Below are 20,420 nucleotides of genomic sequence, written 5' to 3'. Positions count from 1 at the left end.
GAGCACTTTTCAATAAGAAAAATGTTTAAGTGCTGGATACTTAACTAAGTAGTACCTTAACAACAGATCCCTGACAAGCGGAACACGTGTATGTGATTGCCTTTGAATTCACTAGAGAACACTGGAATGGGAAGTTGGACTATTAGCTGAAAGAAACATACAAAAATAAAGACATATAATAATAGATATCAAATTATATTAAAATGTATAAAACACAAAATAGTTTATAATTAAACTAATCAAATATATAATTGCAAAATATTTTGTCTATTAAATATCTTTCACCACCACTCTCCAGTACAGCAATGATGAAAATGTTCAACACTCTGCACTGTCCAATACAGGAGTCACCAGTCACATGTGGCCGTTGGATACCTAAAATGTGGCTACTCAAGAATAGAAAAGTTTAACTTCATGTAATCTTCATTAATTGAATTTTAAATAGCCACATGTGGCTTGTGGCCACCATATTGGTCAGCGCAACTATAGACGATACAAAATGGAAATACCAAAGTACCTCCCTCTTCCTGAACTTGAAAATAAAAGAAATTCCTTTACAGTAAAAACATGCAAAATCACCTTAAAACATGAGAATGCTGTCAATGTCAGCAGGACTTTAAGGTATGGTGGGTCAATAAAAAAGGGAAAACCAGCCAGCAATGGAAATAGAGAAAAAAACCTAAAAGCAATGATTAAGAATACCTATCTAAGCACTATGTAGGAAAGAAGATTCCCTGGTCCAACTGATGGACGTGTCTGTTTCCAAGGGCAATGTACCCTTGCAGTGGAACCAGACACATCCATTTCCAACAGCCTGATAGAATCAGACTTGAGAATTACCTCCCTACCTCTGCTTCCTCTAATCCCATTCTCACCAAATAAACTCCTTAGTAAACTACTTTGTCTTGTGAATTTAACCATGAAGAGAGTGCATCAACCCAAGTGTCTAAAGGTCTCTCAAATTATTTTTTCCATTCATAATTAGTAAATTGGCAATCTGTATTAAATATCATTATGTGAGTATGATTAATGTGAGTCTATTCCTGCAAGGTGGAGTCACAGAATCAGTTTCTAAACAGAACCATCACAAACTTTCAAAGTATATGCCACATTTTCCTGACAATGAGGTGCTCAGGATCTTAAAAATGTGGGATGATTCCAATAGACAACGAAAAAAAGTAATATTACTAGAAACAGTTCAGCAAGCGACATTATGCTACCATCAAAGCTAAAGAAAGAGCCCTCAGATCTGTGAGGTATCAAGAGTGATTTCCAACAGAGAAAGAAAAACTTCTTTAAGGAATATGTGGCACCCAACCTCTCCTTTATGAAGAAAAACTTAGGCCAGGTGCTGTGGCTCACGTCTGTAATCCCAATACTTTGAGAGGCCAAGGTGAAAGGATCACTTGAGCTTAGGAATTCAAGACCAGTCTGGACAATACAGCAAAACCCCATCTCTACAAAAAATAAATTAAATAAGTATATAAAAAGAAGAAAAACGTTTCCTTTTAGTTTGTATTTTTAAAAACATATAACAGGCCGGGTGTGGTGGCTCACACCTGAAATCCCAGCACTTTGGGAGGCTGAGGTGGGCAGATCACGAGGTCAGGAGATGGAGACCATCCTGGCTAACACGGTGAAACCTTGTCTCTATTAAAAATTCCGAAAATTAGCTGGGCGTGGTGGTATGCGCCTGTAGTCCCAGCTACTCGGGAGGCTGAGGCAGGAGAATTGTTTGAACCCGGGAGGCGGAGGTTGCAGTGAGCCAAGATTGCGCCACTGCACTCCAGCCTGGGTGACAGAGTGAGACTCAGTCTCAAAAAACAAACAAACAAACAAAATAAACATACAACAAAACATATGTTTTGGTGACTCACTATTTAGCAGTCTCGTAGAGAAACAAACGGTCAGGGACAATTAGGAAAAGTAAGACAAAGATGCACAATGTTATCTGAGATTTTTATTAGTGTATGCTATTTCTGTCTCTTGAAAATTCTTACTGATTATGGCACTAAGTTGATGGAATCTAAAAAGTAGCCAGACATAATGGGAGATTTGTTTCAGAACTAAGGATTGTAGACCAGGTTGGGCAACACGCAAAACCCTGTCTCTATAAAAAATTAAAAAAAAAAAAAATTAGCTGGGCATGGTGTTGCATGCCTGTGGTTCCAGCTACTCAGGAGGCTGAGATGGGAGGATCACTTGAGCCTGGGAGGCAGAAGTTACAGTGAGTTGTGATGGTGCCACTGCACACCACTCTGGGTGACACATGCACACAAAAGAAAGAAAAGTATTTTTCCTAATCTGGATGTTTTCTAGTGTTACATGCTTAAAACTGTTTTTTAACCATTTGTTTGCATTGGTAGGAGTTTTTATTCAATTTTTTTTAAGCTGGAAATTTAACCTTTTGACTTTAACAGTTGTTTGGCTGGAAACTACACAAGATACAGACTCAAAATTCTACAGAGACATATAGTGATATGGAATCAGGATTCAATCATCTTTGAGGAAAAATATCTGTGAATTAAAGGGCAAAAGGTAGAGGCCTCTATGTTTATATACTGTTTCCATGATCTCTACTCATTGTTTCCTCTTTAGTTAAAAAGGTAGAAATAAATGAAGAAAAGAGAAAAAGAAACATATAAACCTACTTTCTTTGGTACACTAGAAATAATCTTTCCTATTACTGATTTTAATTATTGAAAAGATTGACAAATCTGTCCTGCTCTTCATTTGCATACCTCGGTAGCTACTGATCAGGTATTCTGTTAGGCTGTTCTCAAAAACACAGATGTTAATGTATTTTTCCGGTTATTACTTAGAAAATGGAGCCAAGCACAGTGGCTCATACCTGTAATCCCAGCACTTTAGGAGGTTGAGGCAGAATTGCTTGAGCCCAGGTGATCAAGAACCAGCCTGGGCAACAAAGTGAGACCCAGTCTCTACAAAATATTAAAAAAAAAAAAATTAGCTGGGCATGGTGGCGCCTGCCTGTAGTCCCAGCTACTAGAGAGGCTGAGGTGGGAGGATGGCTTGAGCCTGGGAGGTTGAGGCTGCAGTGAACTGTGATCCTACCACACCGCACTCCAGCTTGGGCAATGAAAAAGACCCTGACTCAAAAACAAACAAGCAAACAAACAAAAAACAAAACAAAACAAAAAAACACCAACCTTCCCATTAAAAAAATCGTTTGAGTAACTACTCTTCCTTTAGTTTCTTCAAAGTCTGTCTCTTCTCCATTACATGGAGATAGATAGCACTCTCCAAAGCTCCTCCAGGCCAAGTCACATCTTTATCATTTTCTATATCTCATTTAACAAATTTTAACCTCTGACAAGATGATAAGACCAAAGTCAAAGCAATATTCTGAATTATGAACCCACCAAACTCAAGTGCAGAGGGCTGTAACACGATGCTTCTAAAGAGCAAACCACATTAGCTTGCATCTGCTGTCATATGATAGTGCAAGTTCAAGTTATCTGTTTTGTCATTCTCACCTTGGCTTTTTCTTTCTAATGCCTCTCAGACATGGATTTGATCTAGTTTTTATATACCATTGAATTGGTTCTTTTTCATACTTATATTTTTAATTCTTCTTTAGGATACTGTATAGTTTCTTTTTAAGCACTGTCTAGAAATTTAACTTTCACTTGTCAATTTGATTATAGTATGTACTTCACAAGTAGTTAAAAAATAAACTTTAATTAAAAAAAATACTTTCCTTTAATACCAACAGTGAAATCATTCTCTACAATGCTATACAATAGCAATCACTTATTATATCCTTTTATTTACACATCTCTAGCTATTTAAATATTTGCAGTAATCATGCTTGTAGCCATTTTTCATGTAAAACTTCCTGATATTTAAAATCAATTATTTCAATGAAAATAGCATACGGGTTTGGTAACCTGTTATACAAGAATAATCTGCCCTAATCTATTTCACAGGTTTTTCTTCTTTAGTAGAAAAAAAGATCTTATAAATTACAAAATATCAAACTTAGATGTGGGGATGAATTTCCACTTCCATTCCAAATCAACACTGTGAATATAAGGCAATACAAATTTCTTACAGCTACAGCAAGTTTTATTGAGATTTAAAAGCTTGGAATTTAAAATCATTTTAACGTGGTAAAGAAAAATTTGGATGGCCCAGCGCGGTGGCTCACGCCTGTAATACCAGCACTTTGGGAGGCCGAGGCGGGTGGATCACGAGGTCAGGAGATTGAGACCATTCTGGCTAACATGGTGAAATCCCGTCTCTACCAAAAATACAAAAAATTAGCCAGGCATGGTAGGGGGCACCTGTAGTCCCAGCTACTTGGGAGGCTGAGGCAGGAGAACGGCGTGAACCCGGGAGGTGGAAGTTGCAGTGAGCTGAGATCGCGCCACTGTACTCCAGCCTGGGTGACAGAGAGAGACTCTGTCTCAGAAAAAAAAAAAAAAAATAGAAAAAGAAAAATTTGGTAGACAGATGACCAATTATGGTCAAAACAGATGACAAAAAGATGGGATTTTTATCAAATGAATTCAACATATAATTATGATAATTAGCATACATTTTAAGTGCATCTGATATACAAGATATTTTACAATCTTATATAAATGAAGAAGAGAGATTAAAATAGTATTCATTGGGTGATTTCTGTCTATTCATTTAATATTTTTTGAAAGCTTACTTTGTGCCTAGTACTATAAATATTGAAAACAGATAGAGTAGTGAAGCGACCAAAAGAAAACAAACACCTGCCTTCATGGAGTTTTCGTTTGAAAGGGAAAGTCAAAGGGACAGTTAATTAATGTAATAAATGATAAATTATATACTATGTTAGAAGATATTATTTTATAAAAAGAAAAATAGCAGGCTAACAAGAATAGGAAGTGCCAGAGATGGGAGAGAAGGTCCGAATTTCAAACTAACTACACCAACCAGTTGCAGTCTATAGTAACCCAATACAATCTAGATAGAAACTCATTCCAAAAGCTAAATAATCATAAAAGGAAAGCTGGAGAAATTGCTTTTGAGATAGGCTTTGAGGGACATCTAGGGACATCTAGGATAATAGAATGGATGGGAACAGTGCAAGCAAAGAGGTGGGAGCAGAAAAATGTCCAAGTGTTAGAGGATGTTTTATAAGTATAAAGGCAATGAAAAAAAATCCATAAAGGAAAAAATGGACAAATGTGACATACAAACTTTAAAATTCTATAACCATATGCAAAGTAACAAACTGCAACTAATACACCGAACTATACAAAAATATTCATTCAAAATGGGTCACAAGACTAAATGTAAAAACAAAAACTAAAACTTATAGAAGAAAACATAGGGGAAAAATCTTTGCGACAAACAAGGATTTCTTAGATAGGATACAAAACGCCTGAGCCATAAAAGAAAAAAAAATAGAGAAACTGGATTTAATAAAGAGGAGAGGGTAGAGAAGGGTGGATCAACAGTTAACATGGGAATGAAACTGGGTGGGCGGGGAGAGAGAGAGACAATAGGGACATACTGGGAGGATCCCTGAATGGTCAATTAGGTAGTGGGTAATTAAGAGCCACTATAGGCATTAGGGCATAGGAATGACACAAAAAGTAGTATGTGATAATAGTTTGTCTTACAATATTGTGTGGATGACAACGAAGAAGATAGGAATCATTGCCCTGGCTCTTGGAAATTACCAAAAGCAAAATAATGTTAATAAACATTATCCCTCCAAAATAAATGGATAAAAATATTAACTTAAGCTTTCAAGTGAAAACCTAGGAACCCTGCAGAAAATAACTGCTTACAAGAGACTTGGCTGAATAATAAAAGACCAAACTATAAATATTGAACTATAGACCAACTACTGTTATAAGGTAAAACTATAAACACAGAGAACATTTTAAATTATTCTACTTATTAAAAATATCACTAAAAAAAAGCTACTCAGGAAAAGTAAACAAGTGTAGGGTTCTAGCAAAAAAGAAAGCTGTAAGCTCAGAGTATAACCATCCCTGGGCACACAGAATATGAATCAATGTTACTCGAGATAACACTAGTTATTCCAGTTACTCATAATCTAGAAGATTTGTGGTGCTTTGACTCTAATTTCCAAAATACCAAGTAGAATTTTTTTCCCCTGATCAGTACAGCTCGTTCAATTACCAAAAGTTAAAATCAAGTTTATCAAGGCTCTTAAGATTATGAATTTTGTTTTTTTAAAGTCCTCCATTATCTTAAATTACACTAAGAAAGTTATTCACCTTGGTTCACAGTCCTCCAAATAAGAATATTTTACTATTAATTTGTGTGAACATTTGTAAATCAAATTGATATAAAAATGAGGTTTCTATAATTTTTCCTTATTCTTTTATTTCCATCCCCATTTCATATTTTGAATAAACAATTTTATCTTAAGTAATTGAGTTAATGTCATGTGTGATATCCTAAGATAGAAAAACAATTTTTAACAGTCATGAATACTGATCCAATTATTTTCAGGGACAGGCATATATATCACTATGTAGACGTAAGAATAACATTATGAAGCTGGATTTACAGAGCAAAAAAATCACAGTGGGGAAAGCAATAAACAGAAATTAACTTCTTTAACCAATGATACCATAATCAGGTGAAGCACTTTCAATCTATTATTTCTTTTTATAAAACCCCATATGATGGGCTTTGCTTTTCAATAGTATTAAATATTCATCTTGATTATAAAACTAAAAGAAAATACACATGAATTTTTACCTGACATTGTGATAGGAAAAAGCTTCATACATATAAAGGCAATGAAAAAATCCATAAAGGAAAAAATAGACAAACGTGACAGACACAAAAACCTTACAACTCTAGAACCATACACAAAGTAATGAACATCAAACAGTACACTAAACTATACACAAACATTAATCCAAAATGGGTCATAAGACTAAATGTAAAAACAAAAACTAAAACTTATAGAAGAAAACATAGGGGAAAAATCTTTGTAAGAAACAAGGATTTCTTATATAGGATACAAAAAGCCTGAGTCACAAAAGAAAAAAAAAAGACAAACTAGATTTACCAAAAATTTTGAACTTCTGCTATTTGAAAGTTACTGTTAAGAAAATGAAAAGATGAGCTACAGACTGGGAAAAAATCACTTATAAAACATATGTCTGATAAATGACTGGTGTCCAAAACAAACTTAAAAACTTGCACCTAATTATAAGAAAACAACCTAATAAATAACATGGGCAAGAGATTTGAATACACAGGCCACCAAAGAAGATACACAGATGGCAAATAAGCACAAAAAAAAATGTCCAACATCATTAGCAGCTAGGGAAATACAAATTAAAGCTTTGATGACATACGACCACACACCTATTAGAATGGCTAAAATAAAAAATATTGCGAATGTCAAGGGATGGTAAGGTTGTGGAGTAACTGGACTACTTATACATTCCTGCTGGGAATGTAAAATGGTACAATCACTTTGGGAAAGAGTTTGGTGGTTACTTATAATGTTAAAATATACTCACTATATGACTCAGCAAAGATATTTCCCCAAGAGAAATAAAAACATATATCTCTACATAAGAAACTGTACACAAATATTTATAGCAACTTTATTTATAATTATCATCCAGGAAACAACCAGAAGTTCATCAACTGGTAAATTTATGAACAATGTAATACTACTTAGCAATAAAAAGAAATTAACTACTGATATATACAACATAGATGAATCACAAAAGTGTATGCTAAGTGATAGAAACCGTACTCAAAAGGCATATATTGTGTGATTCCATTTAGATGACTTTGTAGAAAAAGGCAAGAGTATAGAGAAAGGAAAAAAATTCTGTGGCTGCCAGAGACTGAGGATAAGGGAGAGGATTGACTCCAAAGGGCAAGAAGAAACTTTCTAGGTGGTGAGTATTCTCCAAAAATAATAGTGAAAGAATAAATACTCTATCCAAAAAAATTATAGATTATATTATGCATTATATAAAACAAAATCTAGTTGTCAGAGTAGAAATAAGAATATGAGAAAATACTCACATACATAAAGGGAAAAAGCAGAAAATAAGATTGACTACACAATATACACCACTTTTGTAACTACATCTATATAATACACAGGACATAAACTAAAATGCTGATTCGTTATAGCTAGGTGAGTCTATCTGTATTTTTCATACATTCTATAATAAACATATTAAAATTACAGTAGCTTTTTGAAAGTTATTTTTTAACACATTGTCCTCACCAAGTAAATTATACATGGTAAAGTATCTTTCTAAGTCAGCTTTTGGTATATTTAAAAATTGAATCTGGTATCTGACAAATTGCACTTTCAAAACATCTAAATTGGTAGATACAAACTTCATGATAAAAACCCAGTTTTCTTTGGAGTTGTAACAAAAAGTGGCAGTTTTAAAAGCAATAATTGAGATAACCTACTGCACTACTTGAAGTTGTCTTGTTTTTGTTTTTTGTTTTTGTTTTGAGATGGAGTCTCGCTCTGTCACCCAGGCTAGAGTGCAGCGGCACGATCTCTGCTCACCGCAACCTCCGCCTCCTGGATCCAAGCTCAGCCTCAGCCTCCTGAGTAGCTGGGATTACAGGCATGTGACACCATGCCTGGCTAATTTTTGTATTTTTAGTAGAGACAGGGTTTCACCATGTTGTTCAGGCTGGTCTCAAACTCCTGACCTCGTGATCCACTAGCCTCGGCCTCCCAAAGTCCTGGGATTATAGGCGTGAGCCACTGCGCTCGCCTACTTGAAGTTTTACAGTAAAATAAGTGTTTCTCAAACTGTATGGTGTAGTTACCTGGAGGAAATTCAGAATTAGGATGTCTGTGCAATCACACTAGGAAAAACAGCATTTAAATTCAGGAATTTTAAGCAAATTGAGGGCAAGAATCATATTTTTCAATTATTTTTTCAGTTCTAGAAGCTGGCCCAGAGCTGAGCACATAGTAGGAAGTCCACAAATGTTTCATTTTAAAAGTTAATATAAGATCAAACAGCAACATCCAGTAAATCTAGGCTTAAAAAATGGTTTTTTTAATTTCAAACTAAAATCTGCCATTTCCAATAATATAGACTATTGTTTTTTAGAAATGCTAAACGTTTACTTGAAATCCTGAGTACATGATGAAGTTTGAAGGTCTAACACTGCTTTCATCGCAGGGACCAACAATTAAAGGGAAGATTATCTTTCGTTGATAGAATCAAGTTTATACAGTTTATGCATCCTCTATTTTCCTCCTGCTTCTCTCCACATGGCCAGATTTATTTGGAATGGTAGTGGGGTCTGAGTCAATGAGGCATATTAATAATGGAACAAAACTTTTAAAAAGTTCTAAAATATTTAACACTATTTACTCCAGCAGTCTCTCCCCGCCACACGCACACCCAATTAGGACTTGATATTCTCACTTTAAGAATCTGTAATATAAATGAAGGCAAGAACCTTAATCGTTTGGCTCACCATACTATGCCAGACCCCCAAAATATTAGCTCAACAAATAGATTAACCATACAAAATTTTTAGTTTGAAGGAAAAAGAAACAAAGAAATAAGAACTATTTGCCACATTTTCATCAATTAGTAGTTAATAAGCATCTCCTACTAAAGACCATAAACTAAGCAGTTCTGTAGTAGGCTGGATTCAAATTAAGGAAATTTAATTTTTATTTTAAACGACTGCTAGGATCATCTTTCTTAGGAGGTCCTTTACAAACCTCCTGAACCAGAATAATTTATATTTATTTATTTTACTCAAATGGGTATAGCAGCAAATACTTTCCCAGTTTGGGACTGATGATGTTTTAAAAATTAATAAAAATTAAAATGAAAGTACATGGCATTTGTTAAAGGGTAATAAAATAACTCCAGTCAATTGGCTAGTTCTATACTAGTAGATTTCTTTAAACGGTAATGAAATCATTGCTTTAAAAAAAATCCATCATTATTAAAATAAAAAAAAAGTTGCCTCAGCCTCCACCAAAATTAGATTTGTAAGTTGCTGGTCATTCCTATAATTAAATCTGTGTCACAAATTTGCAAGAAAAATGATCACTGTGACTAATGCATTTACTTGCCACACAAGTCCTGCCAGACAGCATAGAACATTATGCTGCTAAAATAGAATAGGTACAGATTCTATACGTTTTTATTAAGTAACAAAGACCATTTTTTATTTACAATGATTGTACTTCAGATAAGAGTTTGTTTTAAAAACAAACCCACATGCAGCTATCACCGGGTCTTCCTGACTGGAGCATTATGGCATATTTTTAACTCTGCAAATATGTTTGTCACTTTGGCACACATACCACTGTTTTTCTAGAGAGGTGTTATGTAAAAAATGATCTAGTGAAAGAAACGCAAACATGTTTAGGTTGCCAGAGTCCCTGATTCTAGGAGTTTCTTCATTTGACTTCTCCAAATAATTTTAATTCATTTATTTGATGGCGTGATTGAGAAGTGACCTCAGAGAACGGTGTTTCCCAAAGTGTAAATGAAAACAAGATAACTCAAAGGACACGTGCACAGAGAATTAGTAATGCAACTTACTGTATTTCAACTCTCAACCCTTTGGATTGCAGAAGGAGAAAGTGCTTTGTTTGGTGCTGGTGCTAATTTCACCTTTTATCAAAAGAAGGGCAGGCATCAGATTCAGAGCCTTGAATAGCAGCAGAGGTTAGCTACAAATTAATAGTAGCTTTTTTTTCCATTGACTTAATTTCAGTTACCTTCTATTCACGACAAGATAGTTCTTTATTTATAGTGTTGATGTAAAGTTTTGGCTTGAAATAAATTTAAATTGAAAATGTGAGTCTTATTTAACAAACAGTATGCTGACATGGCAAAAGCTATAATGATGCCTGAATGCTGGAAAGCACTGCATTGAAGACAGTCTTCATTCCTGTCTTCTCTCTTTCTTAAATATTTTATTATTATTTTTCCCATATTTATGTTTTGTGTATTTGCTTCAGTATCTTGAAAAATGCCTTGAATCTAATGGACTCTGAATATATCTTTGCTGATTTTCTATCCCATTTTCCTATATTGTGCTACCTGCTAATTGAACCAATGGTATTTTTAAAACAAAAGTAGTCTGATCTCAGCAATCCAGCTCTTATGATGTTCACTTGCTCAAACAGGTGATGATCAAATGAAATGCATAGCATGATGATGGGTTGCATTGTGCAACGGTAGAAACCAACTTCCATTAATCTGAACACAGTTATTAATTTTAACACCCAGGATGGGCCATTTAAACTGTTGGTTTTATCCAGTTCTTCCCACTAAAAGATGAACTTGAAACAGCATCTATAAGATGGTACTGATACTGCTTAAATATTAAGTCATATGTTCTGGCATTTAAGTTTAATGAAAATAAAAACTTTTTTATAAACAAGCCATGAACTTTTGAGGTAAAACTAAGATGCCAAGTGAACAATTTGGGTTGATTAAGATTTTAAGAAAATTAAGCACATGCACACACACACAAATTCAGCATAGTCTTCAATACTTTACAAAATAAGAGACCCCATAAACCATAAACTAAATACATCCTAGACTTAGGTGAAAGCAAACCAAATTAACAACTGAATCTTATCTAGTACCACCTTTAAGCCTCTGTTTAACATTTGAGATTCTTGATCTAATTTTTAAAAAGCATTGTTCCACAGCAATCAATGAGTAACAAAGATAATGGTGTTTCCTCTTTAACCATTCTAAATATTTCAGAAATTCTTACATTTATGTTACTGTGAATTTCTCTAATGTTTTATAGCATAGTTGGAAACTCGATTTGGCATGATCATCTTTGTCATTCACTAGGGTTCCCTTTTAAGATCAGGAGTCACCAAAAACAATAAAATAGGCATGTAGCATTGTACAGGAAAGGAAAAATTATAAGAAGGTGATAAACACACAAGTTATTATTATTAAAACATGGCATTCGTGTTTGGGATTTCTTTTCTTTCAGCAGCTATAATAACATCAGTTAACTATTCAAATTTTTCTACAAAGCAGGGTTGTAACGGGGAACCAGCCAAAGCAGAGGGAAGACAGAACAATTGGGTAAGGGAAGAAAAATATAAACTGGCTAGTTTTTCACCCCAAGGCAAAGAGTTCCTTTTAACCTTTGATCTGGCATGAAAAGAAAATTGTTCATCTTAGAATAGCTTCTGCTAGTTCCAGCAACGTGTATTTTAAAAGAGAAGAATTATGTGAAAGAAACCCATTTCTTGACACTTTAAATGAAGAGATTTAGAAAGTAATCAGTGACTCGTATAGATCTTTTTTAGACTAGATGTTTTGAATTTACAAGGATTTAACTTTCTGACTCTTTGATGATGTTTCTGAAATTCTTATTAGTACATCTGTGTTGCCATGAATTGTTCTAATGTTTATAACATCATTATTAAAAACTCAGTTTGGCATGATCAGCTTGTCACTCATTAGTGTTTCCCTTTAAGATTAGGAGTTACCAAAAATAATAAAATAGGCTGAGGAGTCTAAAAATAGCAAAGTTCTAAATGTTCCTTTTACACTTTAACCTATCATTTTTAGAGACATGGAAACACTGAATTCAGCCTCCAAATCAAAAATGCTAAGTTCTAACAAATCAAATGATCTAAATTTAGTTTGGGGAATTTGTTTTCAACACAATTGAATCTTTTGAAATTAAAGAAAAAAAATTTCAATTAGAATTTTCCCAAAAGATGTCAGTATCTATTTTTAAAAAACCAACGCCTTCTGATGAGGAGCAACATGTGAGTTGCCTGAACTTGAAGTACAAATACATGCATGTATATACATAAATTTTAATAGCATTTTAGTTATTCAGGGTGCTTTACTATCAAATTTTATTAAAATCTCATTAAGAGAGAAATCTCATTAAGAGAGAAATCTCAAATCACTTACTATGTTCCACAATTATTATAAACTGAACAATTTAAATGAGAGGAGGAGATAATGACATTAACTTCTTAACTTAAAGCAATCCTCCATGGCATGATTTTAAAATATTTTCTTAGTCTCAAATTTATGTAAATTGAATTCACCTATCATTAGTTATTACCCACCTAGTTACATTAAAAACAATAACAAAAACAACAAAAAGAGCTTTCTATAATAATTAGTTCCTAAAAACACTGTTCAAATTAGACCTGGGACATTATTAAACTAGCTATAAATATGTACAGTATTTTATTTAGTATACCCAGATGCCTGAAAATCAACAAAAATGCCCTCAGAGTTCTTTCTTCAAATACTCTTCTAATAAAAGCCTTTCATTCAGAGATTTAAGGTAATCTGAAATAAATACTCTTTTCAGATTCTATTATGTTTGTACCACAGGAATGGTCACTCATAATCAGAGAATAATCAATGGATCAGGGTATTTTAGATCTTGCAGGGCTCAGTCAGAGATAACCAATTTCCTTATTTCATGGATATCCATAGTCACACACACATAAAAATTCATGGCAGAGCTTGGACAAAAACCTAGATCTAACATTTAGCTCAAAGTTATTTCTTATCATATCATATAAACATTTTATATAATTTATCCCACAAGTCCACAGGTTAGACACTATCATTGCCTCATTTTATATATAGGGAAGCTTACATAGTTAGGCTAGTAGTCAGTCAAGCAAGAATTTAAACCCAGTATGACTCCAGAAACCATACCACTACTCATAATCCTAAATTTTAAGAACAGGTGGATATTTTCCATTTATAGAGAAAATTCCCAAATAGCTGTAACAAATACCATCCTTTAAGAATAATAAAATAAAAATATAAAGTTTAAAATTTGGAATTTCACTCCTGTAAAATAAATCTTCTTCTTAATCCCAACTCAAGCACCAATTTCTCCCTGAAGCCTTCTCATGTCATTTAACTGAGATGAACGTCTTTCTTCAAACCTTTAATAATTGTTGTACATTGTTCATATGTAGAATGTACTAGCTGTCTCAATATCTATTTTCCTCTTCTTTCTTAGTAACAGAAATCTAATTTTCAGCTCTCAGTAAATTGCCATATTTCCCAACTTCAGTGGCTAGAAGTGATCATGTGATTGAGTTCTACAAAAGGAAGTGCTAGTATTGTGGTGGAATTCCAGGAATGCTGTTCAAAGAAAGAAGACTCAGGTTTCAGGGAGCTCTTTCTTCTTTTTCCTTTTTCTTTTCTTTTTTTTTTTTTTTTGAGACGGAGTCTTGCTCTTTAGACCAGGCTGGAGTAGGGAGCTCTTTTTTCTATTCTCACTACTTTACCTTGCTATCCTGACGTTCTGGCTGGGGCTCCAGCAGCTATCTTGGATCATGAGGCAGCCTTGAGGAAGAAAACTGCATGCTGCAGATGGTGGAGGACAGAAATAGGAGTCTTGGCCCATGATGAGACCATGAAGCCACTATACCATACTTGGACAGCTCCCTCCAAATGGAAAAATTTATTATTATGGAAAAATAAATCTTAATCTCGTGTAAGTCACTTTTATTATTATTCTTTCTGTTAAGCCAAACCTAATTCTAACTGATACAGTTCACACATGTTTCATAATCCTAGGTTGTTGTAACTATGGTGAAGAGAGGAAAAGAAGATACAGAATTATTTCTCTCACAACACTGGAGCAAAACATACCTAATCATAATTTTCACTCTCGAACTCTCTCTGGTAATTTTCAACTTTGTGAAAGAAAAAGCAGGGGAAGGAACGGGAATAAAAAAAGTAAAACAACACTTCTGCCTTTCTGCCATTGCTCATGCCATTTCCTCTCCTCTCCTTTACCCGTTAATTCCTACCCATACCTCAAGGCTCAGCTCAGAGCAATCACTTCTGTCAGATCTGTGAATTTAAAGTGCATATTTGTGCCATTTATTTGACAATCATATATCTCTAGTAACATCTTTCATATGGCTTGTTAACTTTTACATTGCATTTCTTTTTCTACATGTCATCTCCACAACCTAGTGGGACCCACCTTATATTTCTTTGCATTCTTCACAGACACTAGAAAACTACCTCTGTGTAGCAGGAAATCAATAAATACCTTTGATCGATTAACTGAATTAGGGTAAGAAAAAAAAGTGAAGAAAAGAAAAAGAGCAAAAGACTAAGAAGTGAGAATACACAGCTTCTTAGGAGTGAAAGAGCATAATACAAATCCCAAAGAACCACAAGCACAAGTTGTACTTCACTAGACCTTACCAAACAAGTGGGCCTGGTAAAACAAATATGATACGTTCATATAGTCAGTGCATGTCTCACACTATACTTAGTAAGCTTGTTCTCTAACAAAGGAATCGTGTATTTTGTTTCAGTCACTCAGACAAAATTGTGTCAACTTTATTTTCTCAAAGTCTAGACATCTGAAAGACTAAGAGATCCAACTTAAGAAGCTATGTTTTGATAGTGGAGGTGTATGGTACCAAATCACGTACCAAAATTGGCTTCCAGAAAGTTCATATTTTACAGATATTATTCTATTAAACAATTGTGATAACATATAGAATAATACTTGGACACATGAAATAATGACTTAAAATATTACTGAGTCTAAACTAAGCAATCCAAAAGATTATTTTTTAAAACAGACTTTATTGTCTAAAACCCAGAAATAAGACAGCATCGCAAAAAACATTAGTGGCTCTATAAAAATAAGATATAGGCTATGCATATTTTTTGCAGATGCTACATCATTAAAAACTCTGTAAGGCTATGTGACACTAAAAGCTGTGTAGCACTATGTAGAATTAACACTATGTAACAACATGTTTAAAAGTTTTAACTACATTTAAATACAAACAATAATAATTAACACAGCATTTTAAACAGAGGTAATTGATATTTTACCTAGACCCACGAACTAGTTTATACATCACTTAGTTTACTCTCAATTATTTGTAAATCACTGTACTACATACCTGCTAATGAGTTATGCCCCCCAAAATATAATATTCTAATTTACTTCAGGAATTTAACAAAGTTTTAAGGCACAAAAAATTTTAAATTAACAGAAAACTTAGTTTCTCAATCTTTCATAACACAAATCAAGTCTCTGTTACATCATTTATTTTAAAATAATGATTAAAAACGCTAAAACAACATCCTTATATTGGTTCTACTTACGAAAGCTGAACTACTTTTGAATCTTTATATATACATATTGATACAACATTTACTTGCAAATTACTCATTAGTCATATCTTCCTTTCAAATTTTCTTTCACATAGATTTCTCAGAAGCATCCAAGCCAGTAGTTTCTTTGACAGTGAAATGTACAAAATAAATGGCATGTCAACAAGTAAATTAGCATTCCCTTTCTGACCAGCTGGGTCATGTTTCCTTTTCAAAATCCTTAGTCCCATGACACAAAATAATAATAATCTAAAAGACCTCATTAAATGATCAATATATTGACATAACCTCTATAAGGAGACACATAGTGTTTTAATTGATTGCTTGAATTCTTTAAATGGAATATTAAAACCCAAGCCTCCGAAATATATTGTAAGAGAACATTTGATTTATTTATTAACTAATTTTCTTTAGGGTATGGATACTGGCACATGAAAAGATTCAACAACTTTTATATTTAACCAAAAAGTAAAAGAAATCCAGCTTTCACTAAATCTTTCATATAAACAGTATCACAGCAAAAGTTGTAATAGACAAGTTAAACCATGTTTACTTACCAAAAAACTTCCAAAGGCTGAATTAAATATTGCAGCTGCCTATAAAGAAAATAAATAGGGGGAAAAAAACTCATTGAAAGTAAATAGGAATAATAAAGACAAAGATTATCATTCTCCCTTCCCCCACTATTCAAAACCTTAAAACATTGACTCTATAAAGCAAAGTTAGTCATTGCTTCCAAAATTGCCAGTGGCCTGTAGTTCACTGAGACAGATGAGCTACAGCTTAGGAATTCATAAATAATGGTTCTCAAAAGCAGGCAGAAAACACTTGTCATGCCATGAACCTACATGACAGTACCAAAAGAATCACTGACAATGCTAAATTGAGACCACATTGTTATTGATTTTCCTACTAAATTTAAAACAATCAGAGGTTGATTTACTCATTAAAAAATGTATATTACTAGGAGAAGGAAAAACAGAAATATAAGACAAACATTAATTGCTCCCTGTCAGTGGCACAGTCTTAGGAGCTACAATCACAAGGTAAGATCTGTTTCTATACATCACACATTAGAAATATGAACAATGCTGTTAAGACTAGGAAAGTTATTGCTGTACCATTAATTCTAAGGTAAAGAAAAGAAAGAAAAACTCCAAATTGGTGTTCAAAATTCAAAGAAGAAACATTTGACTTTCTGCTTACCTAAATATCCACGGAATACATAGTAGATGTAATATAGCTCTTAATTTTAATTTAATCACTATATTCAGTGAAGCTATGCCAGAGTCCTGCAAGCTTCTCACATTACCCAAAAGGAAAAAACTTGTATAACATCCAATTTGATAAAAAGAAAATAAGACAGAAAAAATAATAAAAGGGGTAGAGAGAACCTATTTACATCTCCTGCACATCCAGAGCAGAATTAAATTAATCATCATGGACATTAGCAGCCACACTGTAGTAAAAAGAGGATATCAGTTTTGTAAGTTTGAATAAAGTCCAAAGCCAGCCTAAGAGCTGTAGCTGAAAATGCCTTCTGCTCCAGAAGAGGATGCAATGAGAGTGAATGGGTAATGAGATCCTTGGCTCCAGAGAGCTTAGCTCTCCTATTCCAGTTCATAATTAATTCAAAGCTTTGATAATTTCATTAGATTTCTCCTTTGCTGGCCCTATCAATAAAAGATGGCACTGGACCACAGCTCCTCTGTGGCATAAACACAGGCACAGGCACAGACCAGGGAAACCTTTGCTTCCTGACAGGGACAATGGCATATGGTGTTCTGTGTTGTACAGGGAGCAGTGAAAAAAAGAAAATCAGCTAAATAAAACATTACAGATGGCAATGGTAAACTATAGCAATATATTTAACACATCTTCCTGGAATTCCATTATGGATGATTCCAGGAAAAAGTTTTATGTCTGGGGAAAAATAAGTAAAAGGGTATAAATAAATGAGTTGTGGTAACACCAACAGGGAACACTGGCCCTCCTTCCTACAAAATATGTACCTTTCTCACAAACAACTTTTATATTTAGATCTTATTTTGTGCTTAAAAATGGAATTACTTCTTTTTAATAAAGGAAGGAGGTCTTCCCCCTTTGAGCCTCTCTCTTCTGAATTCCTTTATTTCTAGTCCCTTTCACTAAGCTTTTACTCAATAACTAGCGGTTTTGTCTAGCATTTGAGGAAACAAAGAATCATTCAAGGAAAAAAGACTCAGAAGTCAAAGTAAAATAACCATATATGACAAATAATATCATACTCATAAATAACTCATAAATACTCATAACTATATGAGTATATAACAACTACTACTCATAAGATCAAATCACCATACTCCTACCCTCTCTTGTTCTCTTCTTTAACACAAATGCAAGAAATACATTTTATATGAATTGGCCTATGTTCCTGCCTCTTATAAAATGACAGTGATGGGATATCTTAGGTACCCAAAGATGCTGCAGGTCAACTCATTCTTAGTTGTTTTCCAACAGTGGTGATGGATTTGAACTCAGTTGACTATACTGTCCTCCTGTGCAGTGAGCGCCGTCAATCTTTTGTGAAATGATTGATTAAGGTTCTGGGTACTCTGAAGACCATGTGAAATCAGACACTGAAACCAAGGTTGCTCAACAGCAACCGACAATTAAGGTAATAGTTGGCTCAATTCTGTGGTTGCAGTCTATGAAACAACCATGATTTCCAGAGTTTCAACAAGTAATAATAAATATTTAGAGTATTTTATTGATATATAAAAGACATGCATGTATTTCGACTTAAGGAGGAATTCCCAGCTCCTTGGCATGGCGTCCAAGGCCCTCCATGAACAAGTTTCTATCCATCTCATTCCCTGCCTCAAATTTTACATTCTGACAACAATGAACTACTTGCAATTTCCCAAACTCATCATGCCATTTCTTACTTCCTTGCTCCCTGGCCTGAAATACCCTTCCCCCTCTTCTACCTAGGTAATTCTATTTTATTTTAATAACACAGCTTGGTCATCATCCTTCTGAGATGGGAGAGCTCCCTTGATCCATTATGGGACTGGCGAAGGGAGTAGCTCATTTACTCGGCCGCTATGCTCATACCCTTACAGGAGTGAGCACACAAGCAAATGGGTGTGGGAACAGGCACAAAGGAACACTGGAACAGGCCAGTTGCTCCTCTCTGGCAGGAGCAGGGTGCATTTGTGCTGCCCCGCAGCAGTGTCCAAGTGTGTTAAAATGCTCTTTTAGCTCTGCCATCCAGGAGGGGGTGTCTGTGATCCTCGGAGCCCCAGAAGACGTGTGTTACAATCAGTGCTCTTTTAGCATTTGCCATCCATGGATGGCTAGGTGTTAACTAGCTCAGTGGAGGGTCAGGTGACAGCCTTTTACACTCTGCCCTCTTGGTACCCGAGTTCTTGTCAGGTGTCCAGGAAAAATCAGGTCGCACAAACAAATCAAAAGCTAGTTAATGTGGAGGACTTTGTTGAGCAGTGGAAGTGGCTCTCAGAGGGAAAGGGAGCTGGAAGAGGGGTGCAGTGGGACGATAATCTTTCCCTGGAGTCTGGCCATTCCTAATCGAACTCCTCTCTGACCGTAGTCTCTGATGTACAGCTGCTTCTCTCTGGATGTTCGGAGCTTCTCTCTTTCTTCTGTGTGTGTGCGCGCACATGTGCACACACGTGCCCTGAGTCTGGGGTTTGCAGTTCTCATGGGCACAAGGGGTGGGGCAGGACAAAAGGCAACATTCAGGTGGGAAAACAAGAATAGTTCTTACTTTGGGCCATGGGTCCAGACTTGAGGGTGGAGGTCTTGCCAGGAACCCCATCCTCTTCTACCCAGTATTTCTCTGCCTCCTGGCCCTATTACTTCCAAGAGGCTTTCAATGACCTTCCCCCAACACACACACACACAACTTAGCATACACACATATCTACACTTAAAGATGGACTGAGTATCCCCACACCTGCTGGCAGAACATCCTGAGCCTATCTCTGCCACGGGACTTGTCCCACTGTATTGAAATGACTGGCTGGGTATGGTGACTCATGCCTGTAATCCCAGCACTTTGGGAGGCCACGGTGGGCAGATCACTTGAGGTCAGGAGTTTGAGATCAGCCTGGCCAACATGGTGAAACCCTGTCTCTCCTAAAAATACAAAAATTAGCCAGACATGGTGGCAGATGCCTGTAATCCCCGTGACTTGGGAGGCTGAAGCAGGAGAATTGCTTGAACCCAGGAGGTGGAGGTTGCAGTGAGTCGAGATTATACCACTGCTTTCCAGCCGGA

General features: G+C 35.1%; 1 protein-coding gene across 3 annotated transcripts in view; it reads right to left on the bottom strand.

Annotated features, from left to right (window-relative positions):
* Nucleotides 1–20,420, bottom strand: part of SLC10A7 (solute carrier family 10, member 7) — a 277,082-nt gene that overhangs the window by 182,116 nt on the left and 74,546 nt on the right. For 2 of the 3 annotated variants that reach the window (XM_011987124.1, XM_011987125.1), the window contains exon 5: nucleotides 16,697–16,735. The exons of the other annotated variant lie outside the window; for it this stretch is intronic. In XM_011987124.1, the coding sequence (XP_011842514.1) occupies nucleotides 16,697–16,735 (39 nt within the window). The remainder of the gene's footprint in view (nucleotides 1–16,696; nucleotides 16,736–20,420) is intronic. 3 annotated transcript variants of the gene reach the window in all.

This window comes from Mandrillus leucophaeus, unplaced genomic scaffold (genome assembly GCF_000951045.1).
Source record: "Mandrillus leucophaeus isolate KB7577 unplaced genomic scaffold, Mleu.le_1.0 Scaffold301, whole genome shotgun sequence".
Lineage (NCBI taxonomy): Eukaryota > Metazoa > Chordata > Mammalia > Primates > Cercopithecidae > Mandrillus > Mandrillus leucophaeus.
This window is presented reverse-complemented; position numbering and strand designations above follow the sequence as displayed.